This window comes from Lepisma saccharinum, chromosome 3 (genome assembly GCF_977018435.1).
Source record: "Lepisma saccharinum chromosome 3, izLepSacc3.1, whole genome shotgun sequence".
Taxonomy (NCBI): domain Eukaryota; kingdom Metazoa; phylum Arthropoda; class Insecta; order Zygentoma; family Lepismatidae; genus Lepisma; species Lepisma saccharinum.
The window spans coordinates 101,182,324-101,200,614 of record NC_139231.1 but is presented as its reverse complement, the minus strand read 5'-3'; the positions used below and the strand labels follow the sequence as shown (position 1 = coordinate 101,200,614).

General features: G+C 38.0%; 1 protein-coding gene across 1 annotated transcript in view; it reads right to left on the bottom strand.

Moving 5' to 3' along the window:
• Nucleotides 1-547: 547 nt before the first annotated feature.
• Nucleotides 548-18,291, bottom strand: part of hrm (solute carrier family 16 member hermes) — a 71,920-nt gene continuing 54,176 nt past the window's right edge. The window contains exons 4-5 of the mRNA XM_083119042.1: nt 6,661-6,840; nt 548-3,919 (exon numbers count right to left, since the gene is read on the bottom strand). Of these exons, the coding sequence (XP_082975168.1) occupies nt 2,401-3,919; nt 6,661-6,840 (1,699 nt within the window). The 3' untranslated portion in view covers nt 548-2,400. The remainder of the gene's footprint in view (nt 3,920-6,660; nt 6,841-18,291) is intronic.

Genomic DNA, 18,291 nt, shown 5'->3' with positions numbered 1-18,291 from the left:
GTTAGACCAAAAAAAAAAACCTTGGTGATTTTTTTCGAGTAAGAGGTTGGCAACACTGCGAGCCTCACCGAGCCCCATTTTCGGCTGGCAACACTGCGAGAAAAGCCTCAAGCAGTGTTGCCAGCTTCTTGTTTGAGGTTAGGTTAGATCGAAAAAGAAAAACTTTGGTGATTTTTTCGAGTAAAAGGTTGGCAACACTGCGAGCCCCACCGAGCCCCATTTTCGGTTTGCGAACCCGGGACACTGCTCTACTATAAAGAAACTTGCTTGGATTTTTTGGGGAGGGTGGGGGAGTTGATTTCCTCATCCTCCCCATCATGCTCGACGCCAAATAGTACTGCTATCTTTCCTTCTCATAAGACTAAAATTAAAATAGACCTAATAACTTTATCTGGAAACGGGAATATTTACTGAAATCCGAGTAAAAATAATTAGTTTAATTTACTTATTCATAGTTGCATTCAAAATGTTTTCCAATAGTTTAACTCTCCTTTAAAAAAATCCTGGGTGTGGTAATGATTAGGGTCCTGGTTCTTGCATTCTTGGTTACAACGAAAAGGGAAAAAATGAAACTTCGTTTTTGGATATATAGTTATTTTTTTCAAAACTGGCAAGATATATCTGTCAGAACAACAAAAACTTACATTCAGAATGTCATACAAATAAATATACAAATACAGAAATACAGACGAACTAGATACTAAATCAGTAGACACAACATAATTTAATTTCATAATTGCTGTATGAATTTTACATGGACGCTGCGCTAAAACAGAGATAAAATTGGATTCCAGTACAAATAATCCAGACAATTGCCAGTGTAGTAAATTACAAATTGACTGAAAGTACACAATATTATTTGTTATATTTTCTTTAATTTTATTGTGCGTAAACAAACATAATTTCATTACACAGGCAGTTCAATCTGAACTGATTTTGCATCATGGTCATTGGATATAAAAGATCATGATCATAGGATATAACAAATGGTCAGGCCTCAAAGCCCCCTCCCCCCAAGAAAAAATAATTAAATATAGAAATAATTATTAGAAAAGACTTGCTTGTGGCAGAACGAGATAATTCTCATTTCGTTTCGGACTTCAACTAAAAAAGATAAATATTAAAAGTGTACAAATATTTTAATCAATGCTGAATGGTATCCATTAGCCACAGTGTCTCAAAGAAGAATATTTGATTTCCAAAAGCATTTTAATTTCGATTATCTTATTTGTCATTTCCAAAAATATGTATCAACTTCCAACATTCATAGAATGTATTTCGTATTCGAATTACGTGGACCAATGAAAAATATACGTTCTGACATCCAGTGCGATTTATGATATAAAGTAGTAAAATATAAAATGAATTACAATTTTATTTTCATAATAGTACATTTTTAATAATAAACTTTAGCAAATTGTGAATGAAGTAGTTTTTCTTTCTAAAATGGCAATTTACTCGTATATCCTTTTGTGATCTTAGGTCTTATATTTTTTTTCCATGCTTTTGAGAATTAAAGGATGTTTTGAAGACATGCACATACATACAAACTGAATCAATCACGTGATGGAATGAATACTGCATCTTCCTGCCTCTCTTGCTTTCTGTATGTTTATATATTATAGTACTGTAGTTCATAGAGGCATCCAGGTTTTTGTAATTTATAATCTTCTTACAGCAAATATTCTACTTTGTGGTCGAATTTGTTCCTTAATTGGCTGATATGTGACTATTATTATTTTTTATTAATATCACAACTATTGACCATGAATGAAGCAGAAATTTAGAAAGTATCCTTGGAATCTCACTATCTCGTAAATTTACAATTCTACAAACTTAAGAAAATGCAATGTTGAAATAAGCAGGGCGCAGTTACAATTCTGATTAATACGTACACTTCAAAATGAAAGAAGAAAATTTTCACGTCAATAATACTACAAAAACATGCATTAATTTTCCCCGTTGCACTGAAAACAGACCCGGTCAGAATTGTTCGTTGGATCAGATGTACTAACTTAGAGATATCATCTATCCTTGCTCTCGTAGCATACCCTTATGAGTGTTCGGTTGGCAGTGGGTCTACTTCAGGGCGACAAGAAAGCACCTGAGCTTGTGGCGAATAGGGGAAATGCCCCAATACTGGTTACCCTGTCGATAATGAAGATACACTCTTATGTGGAGTGAATTAAGTTCATCCATTTGCAGGGAAGACGCACAAATTCTATGTCAAACAAAGTATACTATATAATTGTATATTTTGTCAAAAATACTGATATTTCCTTCGTGAGGAATTAAAAGTAGAAATTGATGCAATTTCTACATGCAAAGCAATGTCATGTTAGTTCCGAGGAACTATTTCTTGTTAAGGTACTCGAAGATGTAGTTTTACTACTCATACAGCTACAATAGGTTTTCCTCCGCACCATTCTGGTGTGCTTTCATTAGTTCTTCAGATTCTCTTTTCCTCTCTATTATTGGAATAAACACCCAAATCGCAGCTCCGCACAATAATGTTACTCCTAGCGTGGAAAATATAGGCACGTAAGATTCCAATTCTTGCAGCAACAGACCGCATATGGGAGGTCCAAATAGCTGAAGAATTCCGTTAACAAAAAGTGAAATCCCGAAGGATGAAGCTAGCCTCTCAATTCCCAGCATATCAGCCATGATGACAGCCGTGATTCCGACGTAGGTGCCCGAGGACAAACCAAAGATGATGCAGCACACGATCAGCTCGTAGTAGGTTTGTGCGATGGGCAAGAGGGCCAGGGTCACTCCTGAGACGGCCAGGCCTCCTATGTAGTAATACTTCCTGGGCATGAGTTGCAAATCCGACAGAGCAGATCCACCGATTCTACCAACCAGGTCGGCTCCGGCGACGAAAGACAGCAAGAGGGACGCCTTGGACTTGTCGAACCCCATGGATTTGGCATAGGCTGGCAGAAGAATCACGAAATTCGTGTACCCGATGGCGTTGGTGGAATTGGAGATGAGGATGATCAAGTAGAGTGAATCGGTGAGTAGGGAGAGGTCGAACAGCTTCTTCTTCTCCGGTGACTTCTGCTTCTCCTTGCAGAATATGGAAGAAGATTTGACTTTGCTCCAACAGGCCGAGAACCAGCTGACGGTGCGATTCACGGACCGGATGGTGAGGGTCGATGCGAACTCTGGGACGCTGGCCGTGTGCTGCAGGGTGGTGAAGGTGTTACCGTGGTGAACGCTGCTCACGTAGCGGAAAGAGGAGTTGGACATGTTTGATGCGGAGCTGAAGGTGCGCGAGATCTTCTGGTTGCTGGGCTGCTGCAGTGACATCCTTAGCAACCGCTGCTTAGCTGGTGGGAGTGTGTTGAAGAAATCCCAGTCCACCTTCTTTGGCTTACCCGAAAGTTTTGTTTCAGAAGGGACAACCTTCAAATTCAACCTACTCTGCAGGAGACTCTCGGTTCCCTCCGCCTCGTTGGAGACCACCACGACCTGCGATCGATCCCTTCCCTCGACGTTCTGCAGCTCCTCTCTCTGGAACTGGACGGCCAAGGGACTCAAGTTCTCCACCGAGCTCTTGTCTATGGACGGCCCCATGAAGGACGAACTCTGAGCCAAGTACCATCTTTCGTCTTCCGGGATGGACGCCACGATGGAGTCCTGCTCGGGACTCTTTCCCAGGTACCAGAGAACCTTCTTCTCCGCGCTCGGGATCGATATTGGCAGTGATTGGTTGGGGCAATTGTTAATGGAGGATTTTCTGGACGGAACGTGCTCCATTATCTTCATGGCGGGAGACGCGATTCTGTCGTCTTGCTCCTCAGCCTCCTCCTCTGGTTCTTTCGGCACTTTCTTCATGTGTCGCTGGACCGGATGGTAGAACAAGGCTCCAACGCAGACATGCAACGTTATTCCCCCCATCAGCAGCACAGCGCCTCTGTAAATATACACAAGTAATTTCCTCTATTACATTTCGCCAAAAATAAAGTTTAAAATTAATAAATACATAGTAAGGAATAAAACTTATTTTCTCCTATTTTGAAAAGTTGCTGATATAAGTTGTCAAATGATACATTCTGTTTCTGCTATCGGTGGAGGTTACACCATGATTGAAGTAACTTCTGACTGACTGCTCCTAGCATTGAGGCAAGAAGCCAGTAGCGAAATAGAACATGATCGAGTTGCCAAACTCAGCGTCCCAGCGTATCGCAAGGAAAGAATTTCAAGCCAGATAACTAGTCCAGTGGCCAGAAAGTTGATCTAGTAGGAAATCTAGCTCCGTGGGATACGGGCTAAAGATACTAACTGTCAGTCTGCACATGGTATTTAATAAGATCATATTGTGCAATATTTTGAGCTTCACACATGGGACGCTTTGGTGCAAAGAGAGGAAGACAAAGCACAACAGAAATGGAAAAAGTCTGTCTGTTCTTGTAAGGTCAATAACCTTCAGTGGAAAATGGTCCAAGCATTCAGTTTGCTCTAGACTCTTAAGCCAAGACACACCTAGCAGTTAATGTGCATAATATGCTTTGTGTGTAAATAAATTACGTGGCATAAACCCTTCAAACGACCTGCACAAATATGTACTGTAATTAGCATACAATTCACAACACTTGTACAACATTAGCGTCTTCTACAAGCTGTTGCGAAACAGAGGATTGGCACAGACAACTAGATAGACTCCTTTGATTTAATCTCCAACAATGTAACGTGGGGGCTTATCAGTCCAATTTTTTGAGGTTGTGTGTGCACTGTGCATGGAATGCACAGTCAAAGAATTAAAACGCATGTGCACCCGCAGAAAACATTCCAATAGGTGGTCGATCACATTTAAGATTCCATTTTGAATTTAAATGTATCGGAGTCCGCATGATTGTATGTTCAAAGAGTTGACCCTGGACTGCATTTTGCAGACTAGCGAGGCTCTGGCTCACGGCCAGTATAATTCTTAGTGGGTCTTCTGTTGTGTGTTGTCCTTGTGTGTTTGTGATTGTCCCTTCATCCCTTTCATCTTATCACCATTCATCTTCATGTTGGTGATTAGCCAAAACTGGCAGAAAAGAAAATAAAATGAAACAAATCAATCAATTCATGCTGTTACCAGTTGGGCCTTTTTAAAAATGCCACTTTGGCAAAATAATTACAATATTATATTAATTAATAACTTAAATTTATTTTAAATTCATGATTCATGGCTTTCTTAGATCATATTTGCCAAAAGAAAGAAGCTGGCTCCTGGGACTGACGCCTGGAGTAGTTCTGGTCTTTCTACCCCTGTATATATCATTTCAATCTCACCTCCAAAATGTTCAAAGTTTGCGCAACTGCTTAATCACTAAGCAAAAATTCACGCGTAATTTTAATAAAATACACGTTGAAACATATATTGATCCTTGCTCCAACATAGTATAGTTGCTCGTATAGTTCTGTTATTTTGTAACTGTAGAAACGGTAAACTTTGAAGACCTCTATATCTAAGGATTCTGCGGTTTTCCAAGACAATCGATGGAGACTCTTGTTTGCTTACTCTCATGCATATTTGAAGACAGTCCAGTAATAAAAAATAATATTATAGTTATCTTTCTTTCTTTTGGAATACATTCCCAAACTAACTAATGTTTTGCACTTCACAGTAATATTTTCATGCTTGTTTCTAAAGTTAATAATTGTTATACCTGCAGTAACTAAGCAATACTTCCTTCTAGTACCAAAGATGTGAGCTTGAGTCATATAATTTCTTCCCAGTGTAAAAAAATCTTGTAAAACTTATAAAAATTCACACAGAGAAACTATGATAATTATTACAAGTATACAAGGAGGATATTTTTTTTACTTTATAATTGCTATTCATCATAGTACTATTTTGTATCTATGAAGCTTTTTATATATATTTAATTGCGACTGGACCTACAGTCCAGTGGGGTGCGCACGACTGTGCAATGTGACTCCACAGATATAGAACTCAAGACCACTTGATTACAAGGCGAGAGTGTTGCAACTACGCCATAGATATAATTTGTACCTAGAATTACTTTCGTAAGAATATATTCTTCATCCTGATAGAAGTAATTTAAGGGAAGCATTAAGTGGGACCAAATTAACAGGCTTCCTCTAATCATTGGCGTCATGTAGAGAAAATCTTTGGGTGTTCGTGGCCGGCCTAAATCCACAAACACAAATATACGTGGGCGCGAGCTGATAATTAATACAGCAAACAAGAATGCGAAATTTTAGTCAAGAACTGCTGGTTCTACAGTGTCCTACACTAACAAATAGATAATAGAAATTGTTGTAATCGACACACTAGTAGTTATCCCGAATATTCTTGTGGAATATTAGGAACATGACAAAGGAACAAATATGCGAGAAACTAATTGTGATCCAGTATAAACCACGAAAAGTGTGGCGATCTTTCCTAATCATATACTGAAAGTGATCTGAATAAGTGGTTCTTGCGAGGAATCGAAAAAAACAAACACTTATCTAAAAGACATATCTTGAAATGTAGTGTTTTACTGTGCTGAAAAACAAACAAACATAATTTGACTTTTGTGTTTTTCAGTAGGGGGTTCGTGTGCTCCAGTGAACCCCTTTAGTACTGTATAATGTGCTACATATTAAGAATGATCAGAGCAAAATAACAAAACCAAAAAAACATGATTTATAAATATTCACCTGTATCCATATTCGGAGAGAAGATATCTCAGGAAAGGTGGCAGTATGATGGAGCCAATGGCACTGCCGGAAATGCAGAGCCCGTTCGCCAATCCCCTCCGTCGATCGAAGTACGTGGCCACTATGAAGACTCCTGGGGGAAAGGCGAGCCCCGCGCCCATTCCGAACAGAAGGCCGTAACTGCAAAAGAGAGAGAAATCCATACTTAGATGCTGGAGTTACAGATAACAGCGAGCAAGAACACTCGAGGAATCCTCGAAGTAAAGTTTTTATACAACTCCATCACAGGGTTAGAAGTCCGCTTCTAAAAAGATATGCTCCACCATAAGTTATAGCACAGCAGTTTCTTAAGATAAGAACCATAGATGCCAACTTAACCAAGAAATCTCTAAATTTGGCTGATTTGTAATGTCTGTTGTGACCAAATACATGAAAAGGCGACGAGCAACTTTTGTACCTACTTCAGATGTTCGTGAGCGGCCAATCTGAATATAATTTACATATCTTTCCAGATGTATGTACATGTATATTATCACGTGCATATACGTGTCTAAAGGGCTGCTCAGACCATTGCAACTTTTGTTTGGATGCACTGAAGACATGTGCATAGTAATCGGTTTCTTTCACACGATGAAAATAACTCTCACCTACTTAAATTACGAAGAAGAATGCCCACAATGCTTACATCACATTTCAACGTGAAATGTCTTGGTAAACGTGAGGCAAAATATCACTATAGCGGGAATGATGAGGAGTAGCATCGTCTAAAATATTTGCTATAATATTAATATTTTCTTATTCTTTACGTTGTCAGAACATGCTAATTTGAAATAAACTATACTATAAATTTTCAGGAGAGTGATTGCCATATTGTAACACTTTCCTTGTCTGAAGCTAGAACGTTGAAATTAACCATGTAGAAAATGAATCTTAGATCAAATAGTAGATATTTTTACAGCATGAAGATGATACTGCTTTGAGGATATCTACAAATATGTTTGAGACATTAGTTCTCAAATGCACGAAAACCTATCCAGCGTTCATCTATCGATACCACCAGAAAATCTGTATCATCGGGCCCTAGGAATGATTTGAGACGTATCTATCATATATTTTTCCGATATTATATCATCCTAGCATACGCATAACGTTTCCAGTACGTGAATAATATTTCTATCAAGATGACAAGAATCCATCGTATTTGAAGATATATATGTTACAAAAATGGCATGTGATGGTATTTGTATTTTTGTTATTTTTACGTCACTTTTGGCTAATTGCGACGAGGCATGCGACGACGGACTATCGTCTACGACTTCAATCACTAACTCTTCAAAATAAAATTAGAATATTATATATTCGTAGGGAAATTACATGGATAATAGATTAGAAAATGTATGCATATAGCTTTATATATATATATATATTTATATTTATATCCAATGATACTACATGACGAAATTTATTACTGTAAAATAGAAAACGCTTTTTAAAGTACAAGTATGTTACTTTACATAAAAAAATAATTGAAGATCAAAATAAAATAAATGTAAATAAGTTATATAAGTTTAAAACCTATCAAAAACTACCCATATTATCTAATCCAGCAATACTTTTGGGGAATATGTAATGTCGTTATAATTATTATGGAGACAGATTTAGAAGTAACATGTACCCTTTTATTGGCCTTTGTATTGGTATCGATGCGTACATTTTGGGGACCAAATGCTATCAGACAATTGGAAAAATATGCATTAGGCTGTGTAGCATCGATTAAACATATAATGAGTATATTAGGTAATCGTCAATGTTCAAAGAGTGGTGATATGTATGTATTAATAGAAACGGATTTTACCATTGTGCTACACACGGATGCTGTTTCTCTAAAGATTTGCTGCAACTCTTTCAAATTGCAATTGAAGCATGCTTCAAGATATCTAATGTTCTTTCCAAGAAATATGAAAAATATCTGGAATGCAAGTTATTTCTGTGTAGTTAAATCTCATATATATTGCAAATGCTGTGTGCATTTACTCGATACATATACAGGGCAGAAATCCAAGGTATAATGTTTCAATTTTCTGGTGCCCTCCTTGTTGAGTTGAAAAATGGAATGCAGAAAGGAGTCGAGTGACACGCCGTTCAAGAGATATCTTAATTTCCTCTGTTTTTTCAGGAAATGTCTTTTGATTTGGCCGAACGTATTGGAATAGACGCCTCAAAACTAACCTTCAGTTTCAGAATGCGATTTCGTTGAACAGTAATGTTACTGAAACAGGAAACAAAGTGGACAAACATTCAACGTCGATGCATTCAAGTGCGTTAAGCCTATGCTGTGTATGGTGCAAATGGTGTCTAATTGGGTGCTACTTCACTCGGTAAAAGTAAATGTAAGCTATTATCCTTGCAGGTAATTCAAGGAATAGCTTACTTTCACCATTATTTATTTATAGGCTGCGTGAACCCTTAGAGATGCTCATGCAGAGAAATCAGGAGAGAAATTCACAGAGATCACCGATCCCGGAAGTTCGTCAGAGGCGTAACCACGAATTTTTGTCTGGCGGGGGGGCAAGTACCAGGATAAACGTACCAATAATAATAATAAGTTTAATAATAATAATGTTAATAAAAATAATGTTAATAATAATAACGTTACTAATAATGTTATTATAACGTTATTATTGTTATTGTTATTATTGACTTGCTTTATTTTACTTCGCTTCTTGTGCCAGTTTTGGCAATTTGCGAAGATGGGGATGAGTGATGACATGATGAAAATGATGAATGGATACTCGCAAACATCCATGCCCAAGCCTGGATTCGAACCCAGGAGAAACATTATTATTATTACTATTAGTAGTGGTAGTATCAAAGACGTTATTATCCTCGTAAATTACGCAAAAGGGGTAGAAGTTTGTGCTAAAGCATTTGTGTTCGAACAAACGATTTGAATATTTTTAACACGTTCAATTTCACATTAATAACGGAAAACAAGCACATAAACTATTTTTGAAAGACAGAAAAAGTTTGATAAATGCATTCCAACTATAGTTCTTTTTTACATTATCATAACTTTCATGCACGATATATGTTTCACATATATGCAACGCGGAGTGACGTGGACACTAAATTGTGTACGTATTCAAAGTTTCTTTAATAAATATTATATAGCCTACAGCATATATTATTTAAATACATTGCACAACCAATTCATCCATCTCACAATAAACCAACAGCAAAAAATATATAAATTGTCTCTCAAATGTGCATGCTCCCTTTCCTGAAAACATTGTTTATGTATTTAAAACAAATCAATTAAGAGGTTATATTATCTGTCTGGTAACTTACAATGCATTACAGAGAATAATGATGCATTGCAAGCGAAGCGAACAAGAAAATTTTTGGATCCAATTTCCTTGCAGGCTAAAATCAACATTAATTTAATAGGGCGCAAACAATTTCACGGAACGCCATGGCATTATATCATTTACAACTTTTGTGCCTCCCCGATGGTGTAGTGGTAACATCGTCGCCTTGTGATCAAGGGGTCCCGGATTCGATAACCGGTGGAGGCACATAGTGGTTCGGAACCCACTTTTAAGCTATAGGCCCAATCTAAATTAGCCTTCCTGTGCATAAAGTAGAGTTTAAAAAAAACACATCAATCAATCAATTTTACAACCTTTTTTTTTCATTTAGATCGTTCGGCGGACGGTTCTGAACTTAATAAGACTAAGCAAAGGAGACACTGCGAGCGAAGTGAGCAAGAAAATTTTACGAAAAGTATTTTCATTTGCATAAAATGTGAAGTTCTGGGCGGTAATTGTCCCCTGCAGGTACACTTGGCCGTCAATGTTTGCCCCCACCCCTAGAACTAATTTCCGATCAAGGTTGGGGGCAATGCCCCCCTGTGGTTGCGCCACTGAGTTTGGTTAATATCAAACTATTCTTGTTTCAATCTGTGTAACTGAATGCTAGTAGGCCATCAGCTGTGCATTCGTGTATGCGAAATTTTGTTCAGTTTGTATAATCTGAACAGCTGTTTCGTTACGGCTGGGCCGTCCTCTTACATCAGCACCAGAGCAAGTGGAACCACATTGTGAACGCAGGTGTAAGTCTTGACTTGTGACATGTCTGTTAACTTGTCTGGACAGGAATAAATTGCGCATTTGCTTAGTTTGGAGAAGCGGTGGGTTGGGGGAGTTAAAGCAGTCTGCTACCGCCTACTGACAGATAAGCGTCACATTTTTTTCCACAAGAAATGTTTTTTTGCGTGTGATATGTTGAGTTTCAATGGTAGGGTGACCAGATATTTGTTGACCAAAAAGAGTATAGTCTATACGTTGAAGGTGCCCAGTCACAAAACATAAAAATAAAACTAAAATAAGGGTAGCTATTTGTTATTGCTTCCATTATAGCCGCTATAAAAAAGGATTACACTTTACAGATTCAAATTACTTATGGGTCTAATGTAATTAAATTATGATTAAATCGTCCTTTATTGCCAGTCCAAACTCTTCACAGGTCATGTCCACACTGAATTTCACTTTCATTACTTGTTCGAGTGTTGACACCAGGAGTATACTTTTTTCCTCTCGGCAATAAGTTTTTATAACACTGAAGAGTCTTTCACAATCAACATTTGTACCAGGCAGAGTAAACAAGATTTTTATAAGAGGCACAACCACTTTTAAATTTGACCCAGCCTGTACTGACCTCCACTTACCCATCATTATTTCTTTTCTTTCTGTGGATTTTAACGCATTTTTAAGAGTAAAATAATGAATTAAATTAAATAGTAAGGAGAAGAGTATATTTGGGGATTTTTGCAAATTGAAAAGAGTATAGAGTATATGAACCTCTAAAAGAGTATAATACTCTTAAAAAGAGTATGTCTGGTCACCCTATTCAATGGCCTTTCCTGCCTCGTAACTTACTCTTCACTAGGAGCGACGTAAAATTGGAGGCGGACAGTTGAGCATATCAGTCCTGCCAGATGGAACAGGAAAAGCATAACTGGGATTCCAGATATGCAGAAGGGTAAAAATAAGAACTGCAGGCAGAACGTAGATTAACAAACAAAGCCGCCACAGAGCTTTTGGCTCTCGCCGCCGTGGCTAATGAAGTGAACGCACAGGCTGGCTGAAGGTCGTTCCTCTCCCTGAGGAGACCCTTCTGTTGCCATGCCAACGTACGCATCGCATCAAATGGGAAAATACAAAGGGTAGGAAGAGAGCTTTCAGTCGCACACAACTATGAAAGCCCCTTTCAGAAATCCGAGAAGATGGCAAAATCAAGTGTTACAGGAAGGGAAAAAACGTGAACAAGTGAAAAGTATTGGGAACAGTTCATAAACTACACGAAATGAATGACGTTTCGCATGATATTTGTAACGACATCAATTTATAGAGCTGTGCACAATATCTATGGCATGCCCAGGAAGTGTGATTAGGAGTTAGAAAATCCTCCGTTAGGGATGCCCATAAAAATGTTACAGGTATAACAATGTTCGCCTAAAAAGGCACCCATTACCTCACATCGCTCTTACAAAATTCCTGGGCACGTCACTGAGCTACTTGCCATTCTTTTTACAATTAAAACCCACAATTCCAGGTTAGATGGGACGTTGGATTATTAACCTCTTGTTATCGAAAAGTTCCCCCTTGTTATCACATTAATACAATTATAAATGATTTGCCCTTGTACAGTCACGGACACTGCCGGCTTTTAACGATTCCATTGAAAGTCACTGTATTCATTACAAGCCGACAGTGTCCGTGACTGTACAAGCATTGTGTTTTAATGTTCAACTTATTCCTGGGTAGAATCTAAGTCCTAACATTATTTCTAATCTAGCGTAACATGTTATCAATCCAAGTCATGAGCTCAAAGACTTGTTAAAACAATCACATTTCTTTGGGTGTATTCCATAACGTATTTCAACAATTCGTCCCCGTTCTCAAATTTACGTAAACGCAACGTAAACGAACAACGTAAAAATAACAACAAATAAAGGAATGTTCTTAAAATATTCGAAAACATATTTTTGAAATTGCTGCTCCGAAGAAATACACTTTTGGTCTGTGAGAAATCTAGAAATCCAAACTTGATTAGTCTGATAATTTCATCATCTTATTTCTATTCTTTCCACAGAACGGAAATTTTGAAATAATGCATAAAGCAGGTCATTATATTTAGGCAGATACAGTTCATGGAAATATCATTTTGATATTATCAAATAGTGTTTCGAGACGTGAGAACTATAAAGCAGTTGGCAAAGGCCTTGACATAATACAGAAGAGACTTTGCGTGAACTTCCCTTCTGGTGCATCCTGCTTTCTAGGCCAAAGAGGTTTCTGGAACTAATCAATGGCCTCATAAAGAACACGATTGGCGTGAGGGCGGCTTGCAGTATACACAGTCTGGAATTGCAGTCTTGCATGTGAGATCATGATTCACCTTTCCCTTCAAATGAATTTTTCAGTTTTATTCGGTGCTAATTTTTTATTCAGATTGTCGTCCCTATTTCTCTCTCTCCTTTATCTCTTGGTCTCTTCCTCTCTTTCCTCTTCTCCCTCTGACTCTCTCCCCTCTCTGTATCTTCCTTTCCACTGTCTCTCTCACATTTTCTCTGCACCGCCATCTCTCCGTCTCCTCTCCCATTTTATCTTTCTCTCATTCCATTATCTCTCTCCTCTTTTTATTTCTTCTTCATTGTGCTTTCAACCTCATCTCTCTCTCTCTCTCTCTTTCCCCTTCCTCTCTCGGCTTCTTTCATTTTCTCTCTGTATAAAGTTCACTAATTCCCCCATATTTTTTTTCTGTGTTTCATTATCTCTCATTTTATTTTCTCTGTTCATATCTCCTTATCTCCTCTTCCCATCTCCGTTAATACGATTATCTTCTCTCCCCTTCTATGAGAAAGAGAGAGAGGGAGAGAGAGAGAGATGGATGGAGAACAGAATAGAAACATACATGGATAAAAAAGAGAGAAAAAAGACTCCCCCTTCTCTCTCTCTCTTTCTCTCTCTCCTTTATTCTTTCCCTTTCTTCCTCTCTCTCTCTCTCCTTTATTCCTCCCCTTTTACCTTTCTTCCTCTCTCTCTCCTTCATTCCTCCCCTTTTCCCTTTCTTTCTCCCTCTCATTGTCTCTTTGTTGCTCGTGAATGTGAAGACCAAAAATGTGATCTGATACAGTCAGAAATCGTTGCGAAGGGAAAATAAAGGACTGATGACTAGGGTAAAACGGATGAACTGTGTTTCAAACGCTTCATAACAATCAAAATGTTTCTTTATCGTCGAGAACGTTCTAGCAGACAGTTCTTTACTGTTGGCTCGCGTCGCGGGTTGGATTGTTTTGTGTGCGTTTGTACGTAGAATAAGCATGGTGAAGAAGCATACATGTAGATTCAATACGGACATGTAAAAATAATTCAAAGTCCTGCGTCTTGCAAACTCAAAAGACAAATCTCGTGTTGTATGTCAGAAAAGTGGGGTATATCTTACGGGAAGTTTTATGAACAGTTGGTTGCTGTTCTCAAGAACAAGTTCTGACAAATACATCTGGTATTCTTCAACTTCAGTGTAGGACTAACATCAAAGGTTAATCGGAAGAGAGAGAGAACATAAATACGTAATATGTAAGATATGCCGAGATTATATTAATTATTACCTTCTTATTTAATTTATGTTTATAATGCATCATTCATTAATACTAATAATAATGATGATGATTATTATAACAGTATTGTTACAATCAGACCTAACCGTATTTTAAGAAGGGGTAAACTAAACTTGTGATGTCCCACTTTCGGGCCAGGATATTACGATCGCCTTACTGATGACGTAATATCAAATAACCCGTAACGACGCACAATGTGTTTGTTCTGTTTATCAAATGAGTAACAAAATTTCTTAGCTCGATTCCTTTGTTCCTTAATATTGCAGCTTTTTTTTTTCTTTCAGGACTCTAATTTCATGTTTATAAACAAAGAAGCATTCTCGGGAGAAGCATAAAGTTCAGGATACTCTGCAAAACACGCCACAGCCGAAGGCACGCAACTGGAATATTCCGCTCTGAGAAATGCTTAGTCATCATTTCCACTTTGAAACAAATACTTTGCCACTGGTACGCGTACTTCAAGTGCGGTTTTGGGAATCCACATTCCTCGGAAGCAAAGCCACAATATTTTCGCGAAACGATGGCCGGAGGGGGCGATTGCCTCGCGCGACAAGGGTAAAACTTGCAAAAAGTGGCCAATTAACATGAAACGAACTACGACTGCCCTCGCCTCTTCAAATTAAGCCATCTTAGACGTCTAAAACCAGCGTAAGAATAAATGGTTATCGCCCCATTTTGATGTCTAAAAGGGATGGTACCGAGACAAGACAAAACTTGGCACAATCTCGTCTCTTCTCGAGTTAATCGCGATTATCCAAAAGTGGAAAAAGCAAAATAAATAAACTAAATCAAATCTTCTTGTGTTGTAAATGCCTGTATCCTTTTCTACCTCCTTACGATTCGCATTGTCGGATGGTTGCAGGGGAACATTGTAGCCACCTATTTTTTTTGGAAGAAGGTACAGGTACTATTTTGTTACTAAATTGGATCGTCGACAGATCCGTTTCCTCCGAGAGTGTTCTAATTTGAAAAACCCATGTCCAGTCCTTCGGACAAACTCTAGCCGGGACGATTTTATCAATTTGCTTTTTGATAAATTACAACAGCGTTAAATATTGCCAATAGCATTAACAGTTTATGGCTGCCAAATATTTCCCATAGTTCAAACTCTTAACTATACTTGGTGCCTTTGGTGAAGCTAAATAAAAATAGCGTTTTCGTTCACTTCACTTCACTTCACGAAAGATCAACACTTTATACTTGAAAAAGTGATTCGTATATTATAATCCACACTATTGAAAAGTAATGCAACTGCGTAGCTCATTTACGCAGCCGTGGTGGTTATACAGTTCATTGCTGACTTCAGTGGTACCAGGGGACTCTGGTTTTGAATCTTGGACAAAGCATGGATGTTTGTGTTTGTCGTAAATATATGTGCAGAATAAAATGAAGAATTGAGAAAGTGGCATGAAGAAAAAGACAATAGAGATTCTCAGAAAATATTTCTAAAAATGGTTTTGTGAAAGCTCCGGGATTAAATCCTGGGACGGGTGAACTCAGATATGAGCTCTCTGTCGATGCTCTTGCGTAAACGGCTCTGGGGTTCACACTGCATCTCTTTAATTGGTACCTTGAGGGTAACGCAGTGGCGCAACCACAGGGGGCATTACCCTCCCCCAACCTTGAACGGAAATCGATTCTACGGGGCATATTAGCAATTAGCAATATTAGTGTTGGTATATTACACACGTATTTTTTTTTTAATTTTACGTCGCTCCATGTTGAGTATGTGTAAAGCACATGTTGTACGTGCAAGTTATACATGTTATGTGTAAAAAATAATTTTATTCGGAATGCATTTATCATGCATTTTCTGTCTTTCAAAAACACAGTTTGTGTGCTTGTTTTCCATTATTAATGTAAAATTGAATGTTTTGAAAATAAAATTCATATCCTTTGTGCCAACAGAAATGCTTTAGCACCGACTTCTACCCCTTTTTACGTGATTTACGAGGACAATAACGTATTTGATACTACTACTGCTACTACTACAATAATAATAATAATAATAATAACAATGTTATTATTATTATTGGTACATTCATCCTGGAATCCCCCCCCCCCGACAAAAATTCGTGGTTGCGCCTCTGGGGTAACTGCGATCGGAACGCGGTGTTAACTCCGCTAAAGCCGGGATCGAGGAACTGTGAAGTCCTACGGCTATACTCCTTATGCGCCTTCATGGTGATACACAGATAATAATTTTCCTTTTCTAAGCGAGTCATTTAACTTTTAATGAACATGTTTTTCAACCCCCAAAAATCAATATTATGCTGGCGAAAATTAGCAACTATGGCCATTTCAGCCCATGTCTGATCCTTTGCTTTGCAGCAGCACATAAAGATACTCTTGTTGATTGTCTAACTTCTGTTGCTTGCATTTCCACTGGCTTGAGAGAGAGTCCCGCTGGACAATATGTAGGTGACCACGATAAAGTGGAGTAGGACCATGCGCGCCGACTACGTGGGTGCTCCGGGGCTCGAGCACCCACATAAATAATCTTGTGGGTGCGCCGCACCCACAAGATTTTTAGTTTGATATAAACAAAATAAAATAAATATTTCTCACTTGCCATTATCAAAAAATAGTAAGCAATTAAACATTGAGATGGAAGTTAAAATTTCTAACCTCTAAAACATAATTGTTTCAAATGTGTTTGTGCAAAGACAACCAAGCAACACATTCCCCCCTTCCTTGCCTGTCTCTGGCCAAGTCAAAGGCAGTCCCCACAATAACAATGGAAGTATATTGTATTGTGAATAGAATCCCGTCTTTTCGACTTGCTTTGATGTTTCCTTACAAGTGACACACTACAATACGCCCACTCCATTCGTCAACAATTGTTTTAAAATAACTACTTGCCGATATTGAGCACTAATAAAGAATACACCGAATGGTGATTCTTCGTGAATTAATATAATTTGGAAGACATTCGCCAGAGAGGCTAGCAGTGTTTCAATCGCTACAAGAAGACAACGAAGATGGTGTTGTAAAAAACATTCCCAGACTGACTTTGCGACCATTCGGTCCCACAAGGTGGTGTGTGAGGGTAAAATCACTACAATCGTTGGAAAGTAATTATGACGTTCTCTTGAAATTTTTGGAAGGCTAGTGGATATTTTTCAAACCTACATCAATTCAGATTTCTTATTTTCCTGAAAATGTTAATTTCAGTTTTCAGCAGGATTGAACAACTTCATTCTTCTTTTCAGAAGAAATCATTGTCATACCGAGAAATCAAAACTTTGGTGGAAACTTTGTCTGCAAGTTTAGCTTCACAAAGGGATATATTTTTTGAGTTGTGGAATGAAACCATGAGGAAAGGGAAGGAATTGAACATTGATAAACCAGTTTTGCCAAGAAAAAGCAAGATGCTAGAACGCTACGACGAAGGTAGTGATCCTTATACGTATCAAACGCCGGAGGAAATGTACAGACAAATATTTTTTTAAATAATTGGCTGTGGATTTGTAAAATCGTAGATTTCAAACAAAGGTTTTGGAACTTATTTCACAACTTGAAGCTTTTGCTATCGGTCAAATTGGTGCTGATCGAATTCTGCAGTTCTATTGGACAGACTCTGATAAAGACAAGCTAACATTGCACAGGGACATGTTTCTAGATGTGTGCAGAACGAACAAAGAAAAAGTGGCCAACTTGTCAGACATTACAAATATTTTAAGTAGAGAAAACAGTGCTCGTATGCGTGAAATGCTCACAGAATTTGTGAAGTTTGTACGGGTGATTTTAACTATACCTGTTACTTCTTGTACTTCTAATCGGTCATTTTCAGCACTTAGACGATTGAAAACGTTTTTGCGGTCAACAATGACCCAAAAAAGATTGAATGATTTGGCAATTTTGCATGTTCATAAAGAAATGACTAAAAATATTGACATTACCAAAAATGCAAACAAATTCATTACCAAAATTGCAAACAAATTCATAAG